Genomic DNA, 26,169 nt, shown 5'->3' on the forward strand with positions numbered 1-26,169 from the left:
AAACCTGATAAAAGAAACTCGGGGCGAGGAACAAGTTGAAACTGGCATCACACATTATGAAATAACCCAATAAGGATTGGGTTCTTAATCACCATTTAAAAATGTTTCCGTCCAATACTGGCGACAAAGCCTTAGAAAGTAGAGGATACGTAGCGGAAGCTCCGAGCACTAGAGGATCTGCTTCACAGGGATTGACTAATAGTTCCCCTGGTATGTAAACACACATGAGAAAAACAACAGTTCTCTGCTGGTGTGAACATGTATGAGTATGTGTGTGTTTTTAAATACATGTACACGCCATAGCCCACATTTGTATGTTAGACGGTGGCACAAAAACAAGTTCTTCACTTGGATGCAAAGTTGAAAAGATGATCATCATACAGCTTCCTCCCCTGAGGAACAACCACAGAGACATAACTTTTCAAGTCGAAGACCCCTCCCACTTCTAGAATGGCACCTCAATTCCTCTCTGCACACTTCTCTGTTACAGGAAAACATGTGTTGCTATGGCAACCGTATCAGGGCTCGGAAATGGGAGAAGAACAGTTTTTAATTACCAGACTAGCCCAAGTACGAGCCTGCGCGGATACAATATCTCTAAATTAATAATGCTTTACAGCTGTCGGCGTAAATCACACTCCGAACACCCAGGATCCAAAAAATATGTACAACCCATCCTAGTTCTCCTGAAAGATGAATGCGCAATATATGCTTTTCTTTAAACCATGCAGCTATTTACGAGTTATAATAATGGAAGGTTCCTGCTGACCTAAATGCAAGTTTGTGTCCCAAACTAAATGCCCCATTTTAAACTTAAGAGTTTCGTAGAGATGACGTATTTTGTATGCAAACCCAGGAAGCGAGTTAGCATTTTAGCATTTCCAGTTCCATTGTCCCAAAGTTTGTTTTTTATGGGTTTTTTGTAAATTGCCTGAAATAAAATCTGTGGTTAACAAAACCTCTAAATATCTACACGTTTATGACAATTAAAAACAGGGGTTGCTACATTCTTTGGCTGGGACGTGTAAACCGTGTAAAGATCATAAAACTTTGTTAATCAGATATTATTTGGCAATTTTCCAAAAGTCTATGCGAAAAAATGTCTTTTGGTTGAGGGAACCAATGTGGCGCTAACTTCCGATTGTGCCTACAATGTCATCACTGAGGTAATCTATAAACATTGTTTTAGTGGCGTTGAAACATTGTGTTAAAAGAAAGGAAAACATACATAATAGGCCCTGTTGTAAATATTAAGGAACAAGAGAAAGATGGATGAAACAAGAATGACTTTGGGCAACAGCATATCAACATCCCTAATGCAAACACAGCTGGCATAACAAATGCGCTACAGCACGCTGCCTGTCGAGGAATCTGTCCAAAGAGACACGAGTGAAACACAAGAGCAGTAGCATCCTACTCTTCAAGACAGCGAGAAACTTTAAGAGAAGGATAGAAGTCGGCAGTGTTAAGCAGTCCAAATCTTTACATATATTGCTTTACTTAAACAAAGAGAGCAAAACGTCCTAATTTCAGAGAATAATAAAAGACTTTAAGCGTCTTTTGTGGAGCATAAACATTTATCTGTATTAAGATCTAAACGGATAAGAAATTCACCTAATATAACATCAGTCTTTGCTTCCTACCACATGCAGTAACAGGCTTTACGCCAAACGTCGTATGCCAAAACCGGAAATCATACAGATTGATATAATACAAGTTCTTTATTTTTCTTCTCACTGACATTTGAATATTAAAATAGACTAAAACACCACAAATATAAACAGGTTAGCCGAGTACCTCAAAACCTATAGATATCGCTGTTGGTTCATATAACACTTTATCTGACAAGCAGAAGTAACTGTTTTCCAATTTATTCATGCAGCATTCGACATAAACCCTATATATTGCAACAAAACCACCAGCAATATAAAACAAAGTTCAGCATACCTCATATCATCACCCTACAACTAGCGCCCATAGTCTTCTACTATGGCATATGATGTAATTGAATGTGTAACAGAAGAAATATTATATCATTGCGTACTGGTTGGTGTTAACTTCAAATCTGAATCACTTTTGAGACACAAAAGCAGAATGCTTACACAGCCCATTAAATGTGATGAAACCATTTTTGCACAAAACACTTCATACTTTAACACTGCATTGCAATGTAGACAGAACCTTTCAAAGAAATCTAGAAGATTTAGCATTTGACCTCCAACCCATTAAATATTTACTTAAGAACGAGTCAATTTCATCACGTATTTTAGGTGTGGATACGTTTCTTGGACAACGTATTTTCTTATCTGACGCGAGTAAGCAAAAATGAATGCAGTAATTTAAGCAATGAATAAAAATGTAACCGTGCTGTTATTCCTTCCCTCACAGAAATGATGCTAGTGACCCCTGGGAAACGGTCACGAAGGAAACTTGCGTCAATGTCACTTTCTAAACCCGTCCAGGAAGCACTTTGAAATAAAGTTGGTTCGCCAAACAGATGATCTAAGCATCCAGCAGATTCAAGGGTGGAGGGTATCTTCTGTTGAAAAGGACATCCTATCATTTTATCATGAACCAGCTGGCACACTCGACTGGGAAAGCCTCGCTGAGAGCCTGTGTAAATAGTCTTTTGCTGTCAGATTACGAATGCAATCCTGTGCAACGTCTCATTTACAAGAGAGGTGTTGATAAAGAGACGCCAGAGTGTTAGCATTAGCAGAGCTACTGTATTTTACTGACGTGAGGTCTGCGAGGTGAGTGAACAAAACAAAACACCCAAAGGGCTACAATCTTGTACTTCTGGTCATGTGGAGTCAAGGTTCCCTGAATAACTAAATGTCAGACATTAGCTCATAGCGCTCCGATATTTATCTTTAAAGTTCAAATTTGATTGTGAAAAAGGTGGCCCAAGTATGATGCCACGCAACTGCGAGGCGATTCATTTTAGCATATTTTTAAACCTGTCAGTAACTCAAACAGCTGTCATACATCACCGATGACTTCATGAAAAATGAGCGCATGTGTAGTTTATACATGTTGTTGGTTTCGATCTATTCTCTTGTAATTTTACCTGGCTTAATAAGTAAGATTTGTACCTGGAATTCAATTTGTAAATCAGCACGAAACTGTGCTGTGTGGTGGCACACAGTAAGTCCTCGGTCTGTACCCCTGAGCAAACCAACAGAATCGATGAAAAGGGTCTGGGTTGGGAAGGATAACTTATTGTGAGGTTTGAATGTCCCTGATAAGAGTCGAGTTGACATGTAAGCCGTCCGACCCTTGTTTGCCGGTTAACCAGTGAGAACTGAACCATGTAAAAGCTTTCAAGCGTCAGGGCAGCTCATGTGAAATGAACAGACTGCATTGTCCTCTCAAGCAAAATAATGCATACGCTTTCTCTGAAGATGAATGAAAGGTGTAACCAATTTCGTCTCTACTTTGTGTGCGAATTGAAATAGCAGTGAGAGGCCAAAAGGCACAAAATCGTTTTTATAATTTAGACAATGACTCGATCGCAGAATAAAGCATGCCCAACATCCACATACATTTATTAAGAGATGTACATGAAGTGCATTGACTCTGTTAAGGTCATTAGGCTCCTGTAAAACTAGATTTACGTAAAGACAGCCACATAAACGCAAGGACTATAAATTAACCCCGGCGTCTGACCTGCTTTCAATAAGAACGGTTTTCCTTTCCAAACACATCTGAGAACTGAAGTACAGCACAAACTGCCAGTTCCTACTAAAAACCATCCAGGAGCCAGTAAGAAACTGTGGCAAATGCATGTCTATGTAACTCTGATTTAAGCAGGTGCTTTTTAGGAAACAAAGAACCTGCCATCCCAAAATGATTAACAAAATGATACAACCATTCAGATTAACAAAATGATACAACCATTCAGTTGTCTAAATTTTTAGTGATTACTTGATCACTAAAACAAAACTTATAATGGTTGTGAAGCACTACAGTGACTGAACTAGAACTAAGATGTCAGAACTAAGATGTCGCCGAAGGAGATTATGTATTTACGAAACCCACTCTGTGGAGCAGCTTGTCCGTTCAGGGCTACTGTAGAATCAACATGGTGAATTCCCTGTAAGGGGACCTGTGGTGTATGTAGATAGAAACCGCTCATTCTAAAGTAATAACAACAAAGCTACATTATGTGAGGTCTTTATGCACCTCTGAAGACATGTTATGAATATATTGTGTTGCATTTCTGTCAATAGATCCTCCAAAAACATATATACATATTTTGACCCATAGATCCCCTCAATTACCAAGGTTAAGAAGCTTAGGCTACGTTGTCATACATGAATCTGGTCATTTCTGCGAAGCATTAATGTTGAAAGAATAAAATATAAGAATAACACATATATAAAATCCACCGATCATGTATTCTTTTTTTCTGTCTTAGGAACCAACAGCGGTTTGGAAAACATTACAATACCTGACAAGCAATGGGCCCACAAAAACCAAGGAGCTGCTCATTTCACCCTCGGTGAGCGTGACTCCTGTGCCAGAGGGACGTGCTGCACTTTACAAAGCAAAAACGACATTCTACGACATTTATGATCTTCTGGATGGTTTCAGCATTACAAGTATTCAAAATTCAACAGGAGCGATGGTCATTTCTCTGAGTCATGGTAAACAAATCAATGGTGGACCGCTGCTAAGAGCTCTTCAGGGTGAAAAGGTGTTTGCATTTAAATATGCCATAAACTGGCCAAGAAACTGTATATAAAAAGCAGTATAAAAATAACATTTCTGAAGATATAACGCAATAATGTGATGTTTGCTGGGCACGTGACAACCATCTAACCAGCCTGCAGATTCCTGGATCCACGTGTAGACTGGAAAGATGCCTGCACACACAACCAGCCAGCGGAGACCAGCGACGGAAGATTGCAGATATGAAGGAGGTAAGGCTGACAGCAAAACCTGAATGAACCAATAACAACATTTATTGTGATCAAAGAGAAAAACAAAGGCTGGAAAATACACAGGTGTAAATTAAAACTAGAGGCAATGAATCAGTCATGTGGAGAATTGCATAACTACAGTGGAAGCAAAGGGCTTGTCGGTCTTTGCTGTATTATCATAACTGCTCAATTCACCTACAGGAAAGCACAGAGACGAACTGTAAAGTCCCACAGGGAAAGAAAGACAGACACATTTGTAGGCCTATATGCTTTTTTCAATTCAGAAACGCTAACCAAATGACATGCCTCTGTTTACGTGTGAATAAAACTCTCCGAACAGGCACGAGGAAAGAGGGAAAACAAATTAAATGACAGCCAGGTGCGTATTTCAACGGTGAATGAGAAAGTGTCTCGTTAACGTCTAATCCTCAAACCCTTAAATCTGAAAGGTCAGTGGAGGAAACTCGCCCATATATCTCTGTGATGTTTTTCACATTACTTTAAGCTCATCTCGCCCATTCTCTATTGCAACCCCAGAAACTACCACCTGGAGATTTAATGGCTATTTTTAGTAGACAAAAATACAACCTGCACGAGTTTATGAAAAACGTATAATATTGAAAGCGTGGTTTACAAAACTCCAAGCAGAATATCTCTATAGATCACTTCGGAAGACGCGAACACTTGTTCAGAAAACTTCCTGTTTCAGTTTTGTAACACTGCCCTGCAACGTTTGAACAAAATACATCCAACAGAGTATCAAACGAATGTCATAAGATTTTATTATACATGCAAGATTAGAAAATTAAATACAATAAATAATGAAACCAGAAGTGCCTTTGGACCAGTGTTTACATCTTGCAAAGCGGTCTATACATGTCTGGTGAAAACTGAAGGGTCTCTTGTCTGACAGCACCTAAGATGAGGAAACTCAAATCCGTTCAAATGACATCATCATTATAAAACCAGGCCACCCTTTGAGGTCCAGGCTCAAATTAGCATCTGTTGACTGAAATATTGTCAAAATGTGCAAACCTGGCATTGTCCCTCGGAACGCCCAGCTCTGCAAAAGATTTATGAAAATGCAGGTGTTCACTTTCGATCTGAAAGTGGACACTGGCTTGGAAGAGCACATTAGTTCACACCACGCTGAACTACACTTGGACACACAGTGCAGCCAATAATGCGCTGCACTTGGCCAAAGATCATCTGTGAGATCAACACAAGTGTTGGCCTCAAGGGTATCATAGCGAGGAAACAACCGATCCAACCAAACAAACACAAGCTCGTATTACATACGTAATGCCATCTCTACATTGCTGGTGTAAGAGGGATTGAGATACCTCCCCCAGAGGGAATGATGGGGGTTCAGTTATTGGAAAATAAAGCGCTGACAAAAGCTCATACGCCACACCCTGGAGATGACCGCTTGTGGCCCAGTGGGCAAAACAGTGAAGGGGAAAGCGCTGACAGTAAAGAATTCTGAGATGGAGGAAGAGCAAACTGCCCAGAGGTGTTGAGCCTGATGGCAGCCAAGGGAGATGTTACAACCTGTGACATCACGAAAACCACAGATCAGACCAGAAAAGTCTTACAACCCTATGATTCATCTCGGAGAGGGAGCTCTTAGAAATTGAAGCAGGTTTGGCAGATACGAGGGGGAATTTTGATGCGAATGATGTTACTTTTCCCATCTCCAAGACCAGCAGTCGTCAGGCTGGATCAAGCACTGAAATAAGACAGATGTCTTCTTAAATCTGAGTCAAACTTCTCACATCTTAAGCTTATGCCTACAAATGTTACAATACTCCAAAAAAGGCATCTCTTATAATACTTCGATATTTGTTCAAAAACTTGCTTTCTATCAAATATATGCGCTCTGTTTCAAAACCGTTCCAATTGTGCTACTAACAACATTAAAGTATAAATAAATTAAATCCCAACACAACAGCTGTTCTAAAACATAAGCATCTTAAGCAAGCCGTCTTCATAAAACCATCAAAGCTCATTTTGGTTCAACTCTATTCCACGAAAAATAAATATCTGCATCTCACTAGGTTTTGGACAAGGTTCAGTCGTCGGTTCGATCATAAATTTTCCAATTAATCCAGTGTAATCCAGCACTGGTCCTAATATGCATCTGGGAATGCGGCCAAAAGTGGCATCACATTGATTTTTGCAAGGATATAAACATTAGTCAATACGGGATAGTAAATGATACAGCAAATGCCTATTGATGTCCAACAGATCGTGGTAATGAACAACGACAAATACGTTCCAAATGATTTATCGGCTTCTGTCTGGACTACAAGAATCATTCATTCAATACAATCATTACCGCCTGTGCGTACAACGGTATCGAGGTCAATCGATAACTCTCGATCATTAAAACCAGAAGGAAGGAATTCGCCACCAGAAGTCATCCATCCTCACTGAGGGACGTTTCAGCAGCGCTCGCAATGAGAAACAGAGATGAGCTTTTGGACAAAACCAAAATGACAGGAGAAAGAAGGAGTGCTCACTGCGTTAAATGGCAGGGCTATGAAAGAATTCCCTGCCGTTTCTACAGAAGTGCCAAGTCAGCACGAACGCATTCCCTTCCCTGCCTCTGAAAAGACTTCATTTTGAGAAAGAAAATAAATAATCCTGCCATACAAATGATAGTCCCCACCCCTCGTTACGCTCCATCTCGCTGGTTATTCTTGGCTGGCTATAGCAGTAGAAGGCAGGTTAAATAGGAAAGCCCTGTATAGCTGGTATAATATTAAGCTCTGTAAAATGGAACATCCATAAATGACATTGAGGGAGTTAAATAGCACAGAGTTAAACACGCACCTCCAGATGATGAGGCGAGTATGTTTTTCTATTTCAGCATAGTGTTGAAATCTCACGGAATAACCCCACCCAAAAATGACCCACTTAGTGCAAAAAAACCTACACATTCATAATTTAGACTGGACTTTTGTCTGCTTAGGGCTACTGTAGAAACAACATTGCGAATTCCATGTAAGGGGACATAGATAGAAATAGCTCATACTAAGGTAAGAAAGACATAAGGCTTCATTGTGTAAGGTCTTTACACACCTCTGAAGACATAGGAGTATCTATTGAAAGGAATACAATCTAATATTCATAAGATAAAGCATAGTTATACCTAAATCTAGGATAATAACTGTAATCCAGAAAATTGTTTTGTTAGAAAATACTACAACTACTGGAAAAGTCCACTCCTAGCAGTCAAAGAAGCACCCCTTGTGCTGACGTCTTTGGGTTGGGTTGACACACACATTCAATGTGGCTTTGAAATGTTTGCCAAAACCTGGCAGACGCCTTCAAACCCTCCGCGGATGAAAACCCAAAGCACCGCATCAAATTGTGTTCTCAATTGCTTTGCGATCTCACAGTGTTGATTAGAAAGAATTAACGTCATGGGAAGACCACCAACATCTCGGCAGCCGTGAGAACAGGTGCGTGCGCACAACAACATGTCCTCAAGGTCGAAGCTGTCTGAGAAAGACACTTAATGCTTTGGGGAAAATTGCAATTGGCCATAACCCAAAAACAACACTCAAAAAAACGCTTCATTTAAAGACACTAGAGAGTTTGGAGAGGGGAGCGGACGCAGTCTAATACAGGAGAGCGATGGAATCGCTCCGTCGCTTGTACAAATAAAGCTATCAAATGGGTAGCGAGGCGGAGCAGCTCTTGTCCTCAGCGAGCATGAAAAAGGAACTTCTAATGAATTCAAATGGATTCAGACTCCGTGAAGACGGGCAGGGCAGTAACCCAAGTATAAATTAGAACAGAACAAAACAACACGGGAAGAAAACAAGTTGAAACATCAGCCCTGGATCTGAACTTTAAACAGAATCAGTCACAAGCTGCTGAAAGAACAGAGATCTTTAAACTCTGGGCAGGGAGAGAAACCAGACGAGATGTGTTTTTGTGTTTGTCGAAGGAAAATTTAGCAGGAGAGGTGACAGAAAAAGTCTTGTTTGTTTGAAACATCCAAATGAGGTCACAAAAGTCAAAGACCAGCCAAATTATTCATCACTTCCTTAAAGGGACAGTTCACCATACCGTTTAAAATTCTATATTTCACCCTCATGTCGTTCATAACATGTACACGAATATCTTACTGGTCTTGTGTCCATATAATGGAACCTAAAGGGATAGTTCACACAAAAATGATGTCTTCATTTTGTTGTCGATTACTCACCCAAGTTTTTCCAAACCTGTATAGATTACTTTGTTCAGCTAAACACAAAGGAAGATATTTGGAAGAATGTTAGCAATGTTTTTCAGTTCTGGGACATCCTGGACTTCAATATCATGGACTTCAATTGTTTTTCCTTAATTTTTTTTAAAGCATCTCATACAAAAATGATATGGTAGTCAATGACCCAGAACTGAATACTGCTGACATCCTTCCAAATATCTTTCTCTGTGTTTCACAGAACAAATACATTTATACAGGTTTGTAAACAAAAAGTAAATGGTGATTTCTTTTTGGATGAACTATTCCTGTTATGTTGCAAATTGCTGCTGTCCTTCTGAAACATTGCATCTCCATATACCGCCATTAATCAATATTATTAGTCACACTTTGTGTTTGTCGCTGGGTTTTGCAAATATCTAACCAATAGAAAGTGCTTGTCAACTTTGACAACACAGTATTTCACCATTTAAAATAAAATTTTCTGAAAAACAGCAATATGAAGCTTCAGAAAGACGAAATGTTGTCTGGTGTCCAACGGTTTCCAAAATAATTTGTGTTATGCAGAACAAAGAAAGTCATACCGGTCTACATGAGTGGGAGTAAATATGAAAGAATTTTAATTTTGGGTGAACACTCTCTTCCAAGCCCGATCAGCAAAGTAGCCATAAAGGCGATTAGTGGTGTTATTGTGTTTGACTCTATTCTGGTTGATTATGCAGTTATTTATTTGTAAGATGATGTAAATCTCCCACAACTCTCTTAGCAATAAGAGTCTATGAATAATTAAAGCTGTTGGTGAGCACAGGTTGCTGATTTAAAAAACTCTTTGTATGCAAATTTGCCGCATGTTAAGAATGATGTTCCCAGCAGATTGTGACATGCAGACAGTGTTTCGTTCAGCTCGTGACCATTCATATAAAATGTCTTCGCCTAGGGGTTTTTGCTGATAATAACACTGCAGTTTTAATCTTTAATAACTGGGATTTACTCAAGATTAAAAATCTGGATATAAAGTGCATCCGGAAAGTATTCACAGCGCTTCACTTTTTCTACATTTTGTCATGTTGCAGCCTTATTCCAAAATGGATTCAATTAATTATTTAACAATAACAGTACCCCATGATGACACCGTGAAAGAAGTGTGTTTGAAAGCTTTGCAAATTTATTACAAATAAAAAATGAAAAGAAGCACATGTAATTATGGGGTAAATTCTAAAATATTTTAAAAATACAAATAAATGGGATAAATTTGGGAGAAATACTGTCAGTAGTTCACAGAATAAAACAAAAGTATTTTTTTTTCTGAATTTACTATTTTTTTCAAAGGCTGTCCCTGAATGCACTGAAAGCACCAAAAAAGCATTAAATGCATACATGTAAAACGCAAGTTAAATGTTGTGGCGCAGGTAAGCCGCATCCTTAAGTAATAGCCACTGAAATCACGAGAGTGCGCAAAATGCAAACTACTGCACGTTTGGACTTTCAACAGCTTTTCTCTGTCTTCTAACATGTGACTGAATGAGCTGAACGGTTTTCAGCCGCCTGTCAATCACACACCAAAGTACTGTCAAAGTACTGAGCTGTCTTAAAGACCCATCAATATAATAAATTCCTGTCTGACATTTTCTGAAGTCTCCAACAATGTGCTGGATTTGACCAGAACTGGCCGACGCGCATGATCAAATTTCCTCTTTATGAGCAGAGCACAGGCAGAAGTGAGGACACAGAGCATTTTTCATGTTGGTTTAGCACCTACAGCATGGAAGTCAAAAGTTTGATGGAGAGAAACTGTATTGTTAAGAACTGTATAAATTAAATTAAATAGGAGAACAGATAAAGAGTGTCAAAGCGTCTTACCGTTGTGAAGGCCAGGAGCTCTTCATCATTTAACTTGTGAACCGGATTATTCTTCTGAAAATCTATGCTGCAAAGCAGATTCAAATCAGTTAAAATGTAAGATAGCACAGAACGATAAAAATCGGAGGCAAGTTTTTGTTATACATACAGTAAAAGCATGTCTACATATACAGTAGATATATAAATACATTTCAAAGCTCTACTTTAAAGAAATAAAGACACAATACATTGGCTTCCAAGCATCTTTAACTACAGACACAATGAATGTGGACATTTTAAGAAGGATACATATAAAATAAAGAGGTGCTAAACACAGGTCTAATTTTCTTCATGCACAAAAGTCATGTCATCATAAGATTCACCCAACATGTACTTAAACAAAGTAGTCACAGGAGGAAAAAAATAAGGTTGCCCAGCTAAACCGTCCTTCTGCGCTCATTGTTGGAACTATTAGCGCAGTATCGCAGCCGACTTCATATACTTTCCCTTGCCAAAGTCTCACCATCTCATTTGCACAGTTCTTTATGTTAGCCAGAAACAATAAACATACGGCAGGCTATTTGCATTCCGACAAATCCCAGTTAAACCGACGTGCGGCTGTGCTCGACGGCCCATAATTCACCTTCAACCATTACGCAGCCCAATTAAGGTCTCTGGCCTGCATAATTACGCCCTGCTAATTATTCCACGCCTGCAATTTGTCTCAAAGCAGCCGACCCTGCAGGACGACGACCTCTCGACAACAGCGCGAGCAGCCTGGTACAAAGCTAATTAGAAAGTTGGAGAACCCCCCGCCTGTCCGTCCGCCTTCGCTCGGGGGTTAATACGGGAGTGGATGACCATCCACTTTTCATTCAGGAAGAAAAGGCCAAGTAACAATGCACACTCGGGCACGAAAACAATTTCCGCAGCATGTGGAAGAGGAGGTTGGAGACGCCTGACGCAGCACTTCAAAGCCAAGTTGGCAAGATAAAACAAGCATTTAAAAAAAAACAACAACTGTGCAATAACAATTTTTTACATTTCGCCAATATGATTAATGTTGAGCTACACTGGATGCGGCTTTAAAAGTCAGAAACTAAGATTTGTTTTTAGGAGCTCGAGTATTTTAAAGTGAAAGTTCACCCAAAAATGAAGACACTGTCATTATTTACTCACCCCTTGGTCATTTCAAACCTTTATGACTTTCTTTCTTCTGCAGAACACAAAAGAAGATATTTTGAAGAAAGTTGCTAACCGTACAGCACGTTCACTTATATTGTATGGACACAAAACCAATGCGAAGTGAATGCGGTCCAGTTAACAACAATCTTCAAAATATCTTCTTTTGTGTTCTGCGGAAGTCATACAGACAAAAGGGTGAGTAAATGATGGCAGGATTTTTATTTTTGGGTGAACTATCACTTTAAGGATAAGGAGACAAAGGGAAGACCATTTTTTGGGGAGGGGTTCATGCATGAATTTCAAAGCACATTTCTGCCAGAGGACCTGTTCAAGCAATACTCATAAAACCTTCTGGCTTGTGCTTTGACAACCTGATTTTCAGTATGTTCAATATCACATGCACAAGGTAGACCTCTTAAAACAGTCTATAATAAAGTGTCACAAAACCAGGAGACACACACACACACACACACACACACACAAATATTTTTCTGGCAAAAATGGAACAACTCTTGTATATATCACTCCTCTGAAATATTTCAAACTTCCATAAAAGTAAAATCTTAACAACGCAAAATTTGCAGAGATTTCCTGCCCACCTGCCAATTCACATCTGCACTAAATGAAATTAAAACCCAAATACATGCGGCATCAGTTTTAGGATATAAAACATTTTTAGGAGTGTCGACTCCAAAACACAAGTGCCGTGAATCAACTTTAGACAAAACTAAGCACATCACTTACAGTATAACAGTTACTACAGCCACACTTCATTCAGGACACATTCATACTGATAGACTGCTGATGCATTGAATTACAGACACTCACCAGACTGCCAGTATAAGAGCCTGTTCCTCTGCGGTGAGATTGGGGAGTTGGTGTTCAGAAGGGTCTGCCAGGTTAATCTGGTTCAGGACGGTGTCATCACTCAGCTGATGATCCTACACACACACACGCGAGAATTGAAAGACTGAAACAGACTGCAGAAATGCTAAGTATGACAAATTACAGATCCAACTTCAGATAAGAAAGGAGAGATTGAGAAGATCAGGATTGATCGTCTTTCTTAGGGAGTGTTTATTCAAGATGCAGTCATAAACCGTCTTGAGTGCTGAAACTCTGCTTAACATTATTTAGGAGTCTCAAGTCACACCAAGCTTAAAAAGAACATCATGAGGCATCCATTTCTATACAGCATATATAGTTGTTAAAGGGACATTTCACCCATTTACCCACTCTAATGCCATTCTAAACCTGTATGGCTTGAAGAACGTTGGTAACCAAACAACTCTGGCCCTTAGTGACTTCCATTGTATAGACAAAACATTTCTCAAAACATATTTTTCACACGGTTGAATGAAATGAGAGAAAATGAGCGAGAGGCTTTTCATATATGACTTGTTCTTGTGTTCCTTCATGCTATTTTTAATGTATGTTGGCGTAACGCTCTGTTTTGTCAGGGCCTCGCTCTACGTGGTAAAATTAAAAAAGTCGTAAAAAAAAAGTCAAGACCTACAATGCATCTGGCTGTTTCTGAACAACACCCCCTAAATTTAATGTCTCACAGCAATAGGCACTTACTTTAAAAACTCCTACCCATAAACTTCTTTCCCAAGACACACATACTGTGAGCTCAACCTGCAGGCCATGTGTGCTATAAATGGTGGCATGAAAAACTTGACTTCTGTCATTACTCACTGACCCCGATGACATCATCAACATCAATCCGCACCCCATATACCCCGTGTCATTTAGGAAGGGCGAGAGAAACTATTTGTGACCTATAACTGGAAATATACACAACTTATTCCTGACCACTTTCTCAAATAAATACACACAAGCTCTAAACGTACATTCAGATGGCTGCCGACTATAGTCACAGTGTTGCTGTGCTTTTGTTTTTTGTTCTACAAGGCAAAAGAAGACCTTATGAGTCACACAAAGTTTAAGCAATGCGTGGTTGAGTGTGTATATATATATACTTCAGATATTTGAAAAAAAAGGACACTCATGTATTCATTCAACCTGGAAACCCTTACACAACACTAAAATATCCCCTCGGTGTTTGTAAGCAATACTGATCATATCACATTTAATCCAAAAACTGTAGCCATCCTAGGACAAAAATGGTTTATTAGACTTCTCTAGGGCCGCAACACATAAACCGAGGCCAAGTGAGAAGCGCAGAGATAACGTCCGGAATTTTCCATAAAATCTTTGTCTGTCCCCAATTTGTCATTTTCCAGCCGAAGCAGATAAAACCAGACGCAGCGGTACCAGTGCACAGATCATCCAAACACGAGATAAAACTCAACAGCCCTCCAACAACATGCAATAACAGTAAAGCACTGCTTTAGGGTGAGAGGAGAGGGACAGGACAGAGTGAGAAGGGGACAGATAGAAATCTGCATAAGATATATATTTCACGACCTTTACTGCAGCACAATGTCATGTGAGCTGTAAACCCAATAATAAACATCGCCCCCTGATGGATGGGATAAGAAAAGCACTGTTCTTGCCCCAAAGGTAGTGTAGTGTGAATTTGTGTCTTCCAAAATGGCAGGGGAATTTTTTTTATATTCCTTTAAATCTAAGTTAATCTTTGGTCTGACGGAGCTTTTTGAAATGATTTAATTAGTTTTTCTATGATAAACATTTTTATCATCAAGCTGAAAATACGGCCAACAATTCAAATGTTTTATAAACCGTCCACTTAAAGTCTTGGATGCATGAAAACTTTCTCTACAACACAGCAAATTGTTTTCACATTAAGCCACCAAGATGAAAATGGGAACAAAATCTAAACGTTTCGAAAGGTTTCTCTAGCAGGTGCTATATTTAAATGCATGCATTTGGGAGATGCTTTTATACAAAAAAGGACTTACATTGCATTATACTATACATTGGCTTCTTAGTACGTACAATCCCTGGGTTCGAACCAATGACCCAATGAGGAAAGCCACATGAATAAATTAAATTCTAAAAAGCATTAATAGCCGTTAAATCATCTTAATTCATCATGTAAATTAAATTCAGACCCTGGATGTACCTTTGGTAAGAGTTCTTTGGGTGTCGGTGCAAGTGACGGACTACGGGATTCAAGAACGGGTGAGTCTTTCTTCCGTTTCACATCCAAGACGAGCTGAGCAACAAAGTTCTCTTGAAAACGGGTTCTTTTTCCTAGTGCACCTGAGAAAGACAGACAAACGTTTGTTTATTCACACCTTCTATCCATTTTTTTCTTGGTAATCCATCTGCTTCAAATCATTCATGCTTCCAATGACTTCCATCACTGTATTGCTGTTTATCAATCCTTCAATAAGCTGCACACAACCATCATCCGTCTTCTCGTTGTATTGCCCACCTATCATGTTAACGTCCAGTCCTAATAGATCCTGGGCCATCTGCAAGTGTTGTTTGGCCCTGTGATACTCATAGTAGGTCAAGCAGGTGTAACTGCACTCCAGGTGGAACTGAATGGCCAGATTCCTGTGTGTGATGTTGTTGAACAACTCCTCGCATTTACACACTACAAAATCAGGGAAACAACCAAAGGCATTAAAATCACAACCTTTATTTAGACATTTAATATATTGCACATGTGGTGGCTATGGCGGGAAACAAGTGAAAGTTTTATTATATGCACCCAGATATGCGAAATATTTCTAATTCATCTAACACAGACATATGGTTTCACTGCACGGAAAAAGACTGCATCTTATTTTATTTTGTGTCTACAATTTTGTATCGCTGCACAAAATCAGTTCAAGGTACATAAACATAATAATTTACAAAAAATAGAGCGGGGGCTATTTGTTTTCAATATTGTTACAATTCGGTTACAGATTACATATGCAAGAAATAAAAGGAAAATTATAAAGACAACATTCTAAACTATTTAAATCAATCTACTGCATGAGCATTGACTGTCAGAATGTACATTTTAATGCTAAGAGCTCTTAATAAAGCCCCACTCGTGACGGCTATGTTCTTCAGCACGTTCTGTGATGATCGCAGCATTTTAAAGCCCATGCCGTGAAGATCAAAACTCATTTAGCACTCAAAAGCAGCACATTGCATTGCAAATGCTGACAACATCGCAAACCATTTATCTAGCTGTGTGAGGTTGAGAATGTGTCTCTCCTTTACTTCATGAAAGCATGTTTCACGAATAATTTGCTCACGTTAACTCAATTGTTATATCCTTCACGTGTAAAAATGCCAGCCTCTTAGATACTCAAACTAGAACAGATGAAATCCTAATTTTTAAATGCAGACTACATTTCAATGTCACGTCTTTAAATGTCGTGAAATGTTACAAAAGCCTGTCATTAAAGAACAAATGTCTCTCCCTATGGAACGAGAATACTGACAGGATTTGAAGTTTTATTCCAGAAAGTTAAAGCTACAAGTCACCGGTTCAGATAACGGTACCTTCATTCACAAAACCAGAGCCGGTGCTCCACTCTGAATACTCAATCTAATCCTTCACCAGTGAATATTAAACGCCACCAGCACATATGTTCCCTGCTAATGTCCAGTCACCTACAAACCTGCGTTTTAATCATCTTTGGTCCAGTAAAATCCCAATGTAGGCGTGACATTTACTAAGCACAATGATGAAAGACCCAGTCCAATATCCACTCACCCGTGTAACTTATTGAATGTAAATGCTGATTAAAATATAATTCACCTTTATTATTTACCAACTCATAAAATGCTTCATTGACCTTAAGTCGGTTATAAATAAGAATGAAACTGCCCAGACAAATTTGCTTGATACATAAAAGCTATTGAAATCTCATCTTGCGGTTAAGCCTGAGCACGTCTGTTAAGTGAAATACCACCTTTGTGCACTGAAAAAACAAAAAGGAAAAAGAGAAAGAGGTGGAGTAAGTGAAAGAGAGGTGAAGGAGCAAGGTGAAGTAAAGAAGAAAAAGAAAAGGAAGACGAAGAGAAAGGTGAAGGTGAAAGTGAAAGGAGGGGTGAAGGAGAAAGAAAAGTGATGGAGAAAGAGAAAAAGAAAGAGAAGGAGAGGAGTAGAGGTGAAGGAGAAAGAAAGAGAAGAACGAGAAGTAGAGGACAAAGAAAAGTAAAAAGAGCAAGAGAAGGAGGGGTGAAGGAGAAAGAAAAGTAAAGGAGAGAGAGAAGTGAAAGAGAGGGAGGGGTGAAGGAGAAAGAAAAGTAAAGGAGAGAGAGAAGTGAAAGAGAGGGAGGGGTGAAGGAGAAAGAAAAGTGAAGTGAAGGAGAAAGAAAAGTTGAGGAGAGAGAGAAGTGAAAGAGAGGGAGGGGTGAAGCAGAAAGAAAAGAGAGAGAGAGAGAGGTAAAAAGAGCAAGAGAAGGAGGGGTGAAGGAGAAAGAAAAGTGAAGGAGAGAAGAGGAAGAAGTGAATGAGAAAGAGAAAGAGAAGAAGTGAAGCAAAAAGAGAAGGACAAAAAGGAGATGTAAAAGAGAAAGAAACGAAATGCAGAAAGAGAAGTGATTGAGAAAGAAGAGTTGAAGGAGAAAGAGGAGGAGAGGTGAATGAGAACGAGAAGTAACGGAGAAAGAAAAGTAGAGAGAAGTGAGAGCAAGAGAAGGAGAGGTGAAGGAGAAAGAGAAGAAGTGTTCAATGAAGTGAAGGAGAAAACAAGTGGAGTGATAGTAGCAGAGGAGACGTGGATAAGACGAGACGTGATCGATACGAGACAGAACAAGACAAAATGAGAAGTGGACGAGATGATACGTGGTCAAGGTGTGGATAAGACAAGAAGTGGCCGATCTGTGGTTAAAAGAATAGTAAAAGAAAGTTAAAAGAATACAAAAATATATCTACACAGTTTTGCTACGCATGCAGTAGTTTTTTTCAACATAACTAATGAAGCGTTCTGGCCCCATTGGCTCACTCCATAATAGTGTTTTTGCAGATCAGATTTGTAAAGCAATCGGCAAGTATCTCAGCTTTTTTCTATCACGCAGCTCCAGCAGTCAGATTAAAGAAAAAGCAAACCTGTAGCCGTTAAAGCAATGAATTTAACGGTCCAGATGATTTGAGAGGCAGCTGCGTGGATTGTTTAGATGTGGTCATTCCTGCAGCAAATTGTTGCCCAAAACACTGTTTGTGTGTGTGCGTGAAGGGCAAAAACAGTCAGGTGCGGTGTGTTTAGCAACAACAGAGCAACTACAATTGCCATCCATCTAGCATGTTATTAGCATAAATAAAGTATTATAATTCAACACGATGAAAAAAACTGATATAACAGAATAAAGAGCAGCGTTGTAATTTGAATGAAATATAAACCCTTATCCAAGAGCACAGCAAAGCTACAGATCACCTTTAAATACCCAGACAGGAATACATTTAGTCTATGAGTCATTCTAAGGGAATATTAGACATTGTTTATTCTTTCCGATCGATCAACACTGCTTCACAGTTTTAGTAAACCATGAAGCGCTAGCAGATAGTCAATCCTAATTTTACAACTTTGCAGACATTGAGTTATTTAGCATTGATGAGCTGCTAATTTAAAATGGTCCTGGTTTATGGCTTATAACTAATTTGTTGAGATGTTGTAGCTAATTGGATTTTCTTAAGACTGCTGCTTTCGATTCCCCACGCAAACAAACTGGGAAAAAAACAATCATAATACAGTTAAATAAACATTTCAACATTTGATTTTCATCTTTATTTTCTGTACCTTTATTTTCTAAAGTTAAAAAATACAAATACTGTCATCGTTTGCTCACATTCGAGTGGTTTGGTTCTGCTGAACACAAAAGATGAAATTTTAAAGAATGCAAACAGTTCTAGGTCACTTTTTTCAAAGATTCTCTCTTTCAAAGAATTTTAGGCCTATAATATTTGTTTACTTGATAAGGGGAAGCGAAAGCTCACTCGGTTAATCATTATTTCAATTTAAAATGTAAAGTGAATCCCTGGCGACCCTCTAAAATCCCCACAATTCTGTATGAAGGACACTGGATAGCTTTTGGCAGTCAATGCTTGAGCTGATATGCCACCCTAGCAAGGTGTTATGCCAGCTTCACAAATACAACATCATACGGCAAACAAATCCTAGCGTGCCGTGAGAGAAGCCGCTTGAAGCAGATCAACTCAACAAGAGACTAACAGAGAGAGAGAATTAAAGCAGAATTATCGCCTCTATCCTCTTGTAAATATCACTTCGCAACATCTATACTGATTATCTATATCGGGGCGTAGCTGATGCGTGTCTGATTAAAAGGCAGCGCAGGAAACTCATTCCAGAGGCACAGGAACCCAATTAAAAGGCTGTTTTGCTGCAGAGCTCATCATTGGATGCACGATTCCCTGGCGAATCCCCATTAACATCCAAACTCTTCAGAGAAATGACTCTATATCCTGCCACAAAAGCAATGCAATCTTTGACTCTTTCCTCTGACGTCATTTCAAGGACGTTTGCAATGAAATCTCTGCTTCACTTCACACAAAGTATTAACAGGAAAGCGCTGCTTCGTGTTTGAGGTTAAGACCGATTAATTGCAACAAGATGCTGGATCGTTCGCATTTGTGATTCTTCAGTGTTTTCTTCTGGTATACACAAACAGAGCAGCGCAGAGTTTCGGGTGCTGGAAGACATCAGAGTAATAGAACATTTCATTCTTGTAATATCTTTCAGGAAAGCTTTGTGGTTGTAACATGACATACAAAAACATGACGACATGAGTACTGAATGCCAAGGCATTAACATGGTACTTCAACGTAAACTACAGTATTACAGGTACATATCCTAAACAACACCCCTGAGACCCTATGTAAATACGTATAAACAGTTCATACAGTTCTGTATAAACTTTGGAAGTGGTGGTCTGTTTAATACAGTGCTGTCATCTTGTGTCATCACATGTGATGTAAATCATTTGCAACACTTTTTCTAAAGTTCTCAAATTCTTGTCCGTATTTGTTCTTTTTAAAAGTACATTGGATTTGAGCCTTGATAGCCTCCTAAAGTAAATAAATAAATACGCAAAAAAATGGGATCTACCCCATGATTATCCCAAAAATGCCACAATAAATCCAAAATAAAATCTCTGCATTAAAAAAACACAAAAGCATTTCAGGTTCGTATTCTGTAAATAGAACAAAATAGTGCTGGATGATTTAGATTTTCTAATCTTGTACAGTTTCGTTTATTTTCTCAACGCCAAAACCAATGATACGATCACAGGTGAGATAAGCGCCACGCCACTCACTCACTCACTCACTCACTCACTCACTCACTCACTCACTCACTCACTCACTCACTCACTCACTCACTCACTCACTCACTCACTCACTCACTCACTCACTCACTCACTCACTCACTCACTCACTCACTCACTCACTCACTCACTCACTCACTCACTCACTCACTCACTCACTCACTCACTCACTCACTCACTCACTCACTCACTCACTCACTCACTCACTCACTCACTCACTCACTCACTCACTCACTCACTCACTCACTCACTCACTCACTCACTCACTCACTCACTCACTCACTCACTCACTCACTCACTCACTCACTCACTCACTCACTCACTCACTCACTCACTCACTCACTCACTCACTCACTCACTCACTCACTCACTCACTCACTCACTCACTCACTCACTCACTCACTCACTCACTCACTCACTCACTCACTCACTCACTCACTCACTCACTCACTCACTCACTCACTCACTCACTCACTCACTCACTCACTCACTCACTCACTCACTCACTCACTCACTCACTCACTCACTCACTCACTCACTCACTCACTCACTCACTCACTCACTCACTCACTCACTCACTCACTCACTCACTCACTCACTCACTCACTCACTCACTCACTCACTCACTCACTCACTCACTCACTCACTCACTCACTCACTCACTCACTCACTCACTCACTCACTCACTCACTCACTCACTCACTCACTCACACACACACACACACACACACTCACTCACACACTCACACATCATGTTGGGAACATGCATTTGCTTTTAAGCGTTACCTTACTTTACCATACCCTTTTCAATAGTTGTCCAGAACTTGAAACTAAAATAGCTAATTTAAGTACTTCAAGCACCTTGTACGAACCCAGAACCCCCAAAACAGCTCACAAATACGCAGACTCTGCAAATCACAGGCCCTATTAAACCTCAGAGCTACACCACTTTTGACGTTTCACACATATACTGCTGACATCATCTTAAACCGACAGTACCAAACGCACACACATCTTCACGCCACCTCCAAGCGCTAACACTTGACATCAGTTGTGACTGCCTGCTCAATAAGAACGGACAGCAGAGTCTCTCCGCTAGAAAGCGTCTCGCGCTGACGTGTGTCTTCGGCAGTCAATGTGAAATTAGGATCAGAGCGGTGAGGAAATTCAAACCTGCGCTGGGATTTTAAATCTTGTTACAGACGCCTGTGGCTCCAGTTTAGTCAGATTAAAAAATATGATTATCGTCCCAATCGAGGTTAATCGGGTTAAACATTACAGAGAATCCCAGAGAATGAAGATAATACAGAGGTCCAGTAACTACTTTATCAGTTTAAAGCTGCACAATTCAAACTGATGTCACTTCTTCATTTATCCATTATATATGATGATGTTTAACCGGTTAACCAAAAACATTTTGTTTGATGATATAAACAGGATTTTTTTCCAGTGCTGTGCTCCTTACCTTTCAGAAAAAGCCATTCTAACTGTTAGTGCGTCAGGTAAAAAGACAACACAAGTGTGTGTGTGTGTGTTCTTGCCTTTCTCTATGCATCCGAGCGCCAGGTTCAGGAGCTCTGGAGATCTTTCCTCTAGTATCTGTTGATGTAGAGTGATATATCTCAGCGTCCACCAGGGCAGCAACTATTCACACAGAGAGCGAGAGAGAGGTAGGTAGACAGTTTATTTATATTCTGTACATTCATTCTGAAAGGGTTTTCTAATGTAGACATTTGTATATTAAGTTGCACATGTTTGCAGATGGCAGATGATTTAAATGTGAATATGTGGTCATCTTAGCACACCAATAATGTTCCAGGATTCTACACGAGTTCAGACATCTGACACACTTCATGTGTCTTTCACTCAGTGTTTCTTAAAGTGTGGAGCAGGCCCCACTGGTGGGGAATAGAGACATGACAAGTGGGGCGCGACAAATGGGTGAACATTTTAAAGATTTCATCTTTTATTAATGACTTTATTATTGACCATACACTCAAAACAAAGACACATTTAAATGTAAGTCTTATTTAAAACAAGATCCGATTGCAAAAAAATTGCAAGAATGATTTAACCAGGGAATGGAAAGAAAACTGGAGATTCGGCACCAGCAGAGAAAACCAAGACAAAGTTTATTACCATTTTGTTTTTGGCTATTGGTGACAGGTGGGGCCTACCCTACCTCCAAATTGGGGAATGGCAGAAAAAGTTTGAGAAACACTGCTTTAACTAATCGTAGCTGAAATTTCTTTTTATCCCATTGCTCACAGAGGTATGAGACAGGGTAACAATAAATATATAAATCCATTAGTAATGCTTGTCGACAAGCATAAATATTCACAGAAGGAGAGATACGTAGAAAAAGATGAGGGTTTTATACGACACGTGTAATGGCTTCAAACACAGATAGATACTGTAGGAGACTGCGAGGAGAAGGAAATAAAAAAAGAGAATCGTTATAAATAATGCTTTATTTTCCTCTAATTTATGATACACACATTACCTTTTATCTGGCGCTCTGTGGGTGGGTGGGTTTTTTGCAATTAGAATGGAGAATTTGTTTACTAATTGTCAGTAATAATAAAAACACACACACACAGAGTTTGTTTTGGAGGGGAGGTCAAATACCACATGAATATGGATTAATGTAAGAGTCTGAATACACAAACATCAGCACAGACCAGATCCATTCTAATGATCCGTTGCGGTGAAAGTTATCGCACGCACACCCATACAGCGGCCAAAAAGAAAACCACAGCCATAAATTAACTCCTACTTTTGACAGCTTTGTAATTATTCTTCATTTTCTCTCCCAGTAATGCACACGGGAGCACCGAGTAATGATCTTAAGACATATGAGTGAGAAATTAAAGAGAAATGTCTCATTACCAACACACACAAAGTGCTGTAGCGAGTAACTGGCCTCAACCACACCTACTTTCATTAAAAACTTCAACATTATTACACAAAAGACAGTTTTCTGATTGGACATTTGATGATCTTTTAATAACTTTAATTTCTGGAAAAGTTTTCTACTGGTATATTGGAAATAAAAGGTTTAATATTTGGTTATTTAATGAAATGTACAGCCGCAGAAAAAATATTTAACAAACCATTTCGAAATTATTTTCAGACAGTTTTACTGAATTTACCATTTATAGGTATGTGTCTAGATAAAAATGATCATTTTTGTTTCACTCTGTGAACTACTCACAATATTTTACCAGAGAATGGAAACTAGAGAAACAAAATGTAACCAAAAAGACGCTATGTTTTTTCAGACCTCAAATGCTGCAAAGAAAAAAAGTTCACACTCACTTTTATGCAATACAACAAGTCTTATTTGTACATATATTTATAAAATGTTCGGCTTTTTTTTAATGTAATAACCTCGATCTTTATCTCTGTCATGCATAATGCTGTTGGATGACTTTGTCACTCCTGAGGTTTGATTTTGTTGAAACTGGACAATACATCTTTCACTGCATTTTTAAGCATCAGAATCCATTTGGGGCATCTTGTATCACTATCTTTTCCACAACCAAGGTAAATAAATAAAGCTGTGAAAGTCACCTGAAGGCTCTCTAGTTTGGCCCCACAGTGGACGAGTATGACTCTGGTCAGCAGAAGAAGGATGGGGTTGGACACCAGACTGTAGACACACTCTCCATCCAGCTGAAGACTGGATAACACAGCCGTTTTCTGGGATGTGGGCTTGAAACGAGGATCGAAGAGATAATTAAATTAATCTTACAAATATAACAGGGCTGCATATAATATGAGAGAATAATAACAATAACAAACATTTCCATTACATCCAGCCACGTGCACATATATATTAAGTGACCAGAAATCATTTATTTTTAATGGATATTTGCAATTTGAGGCAACTGGTACCATGGTCAGTTTATATACAAACAGCACATGTAGGCACATTGGCTAAAACTACTGCTAATCAGAAATGCTAAATCTTGCTGAAATCCTGTTTAAAACGTTATTTCGCCATTTTTGCATTTCATGAGGTAATCATTAGGTGCAGTCTAATATTTGTATTAACATTCCTTTATAAAGTCCTGCACAGCTTCTTGTCCATCCATCCATCACAGCCCCTTTCCCTCCCCACGTGTCCTGCTCTCAGCCTAATTTAAAGGGCCGGTGCTCTCTAAGACAAGGCTGATAAATCAACGAGCAAGACAGAAAGCGTTTCACACACACAGCATCTCCAGCAATGTACGTGGGCGCAGCGAAGCATTAGGGAGAAGGTTCTCTTCACCTCTGCATAATAAGGAGCCCTAAGAGGTTTCATTAGCAGCCCTGTGGCGGTCTACACACACTCATCATCCCGTGCTCTGACCTGCCCGGGGGTCGCCATCTCCTTCCATTCCATCCATCACACTTACAAATCACATGACTTTACAACAGCATATAGCTTTTTACTCAAAAAGCTTACATTGAAAATGTGCTGAAGTTTACAAACACAAAAAAACCGCACACGTATACATAGTGACCTTCAACCTTTAAAATGCCTATAAACAATAAATGGTTTCAAATAATTGTGCAATTTCACCGGCTAAGACATAATTAAAAATAAATGTAATAGTCACATGCACATTACAATTTCTTTTGATTGTTATCAGAAATAATCTACAGGGACTTTATTGTTTGTGAATATCTATCAGAAGTTAAGTTTGGGGTTACAAAAGTGCGCATGCCCGGTAATGTTTGTTTATGTTGTTAAGATGAAACCGTCTATATACTTTATATTTAAATTTACTTATTGATGCGTTACTAAACTGCGTATTGTAACACAAACAAATACACGTTTCTAGAATATTTGACTGTGCTTGCAGTATTGCAATGACGCTCATTGCAGACTGGATCACAGATGCATTATGGTACATTACCTGCGAGTAGCTCTGGAGTAAGGCCTCAGGCAGGAAGTCAGAGATTTGGAGTTCAACTGGCGGCCCGGTCCAATTACTCTGGGCGAAAAGGTTGAGACACCCAACAGCCATGGCAAGCAAAACTGTTTCTCTACACCACAAAAAACAGAGGATTTTGAGAAATAAGCATGTTTAAATGCAGAACACATTAATGACATGTGTTTTCTATGAGAGTAATCGACTAGCATTAATATGATTAAAAACAGAAAGCAATAAAAATGCAACTAATTTAATAATTTATTGGTACGCAGCAACACAGACTCATCACATTGTATTACATCTAAACATTGTTCTTGGGTGATCCGATCACATTCATCAGTTTTCTCAACATGGCAACTGATTCACATCTCTTGACGGCTCTGATGCAAACGAACAGACCCGGATAAATTAAACATTTGGTAATAATGCAGCACTAAACAGAATCAAAAACCTGATATTGTAATTCTGCTGGAGCTTGTTTTATTCCCCAGATGCCATTGCAAAAGGTCGTATTTAAATCCTCCTCACATTCCCGCACACATGTGCATCCATGCCTTCATACATCACTAAGATGTATAGCACATTGATGTATTCTCACAAACAACCCAAGTCGTGAATCTCATTGTATAGTTTGGTCGTCTTTAGAATAATACAGGTTGCTGAAATGAGAATGCGCAAGAATCCAAGAGAGTCAGCGAAGGCGGAGAACATCTACCGGCATCAAGACAATCTATATTTCTTACTGCTTACTGTCGTGATCTTTGAATTTAGAGACATCAGGCACAGCTACACCTGCATTCGGCCAAACAGACTATTGGCTTGAACCGCTAATGTGTGTTTTATTTTTGTCGTGTAGAAGTGA

General features: G+C 39.2%; 1 protein-coding gene across 2 annotated transcripts in view; it reads right to left on the reverse strand.

Annotated features, from left to right (window-relative positions):
- Positions 1 to 26,169, reverse strand: part of ttc27 (tetratricopeptide repeat domain 27) — a 65,292-nt gene that overhangs the window by 34,588 nt on the left and 4,535 nt on the right. For both annotated transcript variants that reach the window (XM_079458236.1, XM_079458235.1), the window contains exons 3-9: positions 25,290 to 25,419; positions 23,959 to 24,099; positions 21,927 to 22,029; positions 15,530 to 15,694; positions 15,215 to 15,354; positions 12,994 to 13,106; positions 11,002 to 11,068 (exon numbers count right to left, since the gene is read on the reverse strand). In XM_079458236.1, coding sequence (XP_079314362.1) covers positions 11,002 to 11,068; positions 12,994 to 13,106; positions 15,215 to 15,354; positions 15,530 to 15,694; positions 21,927 to 22,029; positions 23,959 to 24,099; positions 25,290 to 25,419 — 859 coding nt within the window. The remainder of the gene's footprint in view (positions 1 to 11,001; positions 11,069 to 12,993; positions 13,107 to 15,214; positions 15,355 to 15,529; positions 15,695 to 21,926; positions 22,030 to 23,958; positions 24,100 to 25,289; positions 25,420 to 26,169) is intronic.

This window comes from Barbatula barbatula (genome assembly GCF_947034865.1).
Source record: "Barbatula barbatula genome assembly, chromosome: 6".
Taxonomy (NCBI): domain Eukaryota; kingdom Metazoa; phylum Chordata; class Actinopteri; order Cypriniformes; family Nemacheilidae; genus Barbatula; species Barbatula barbatula.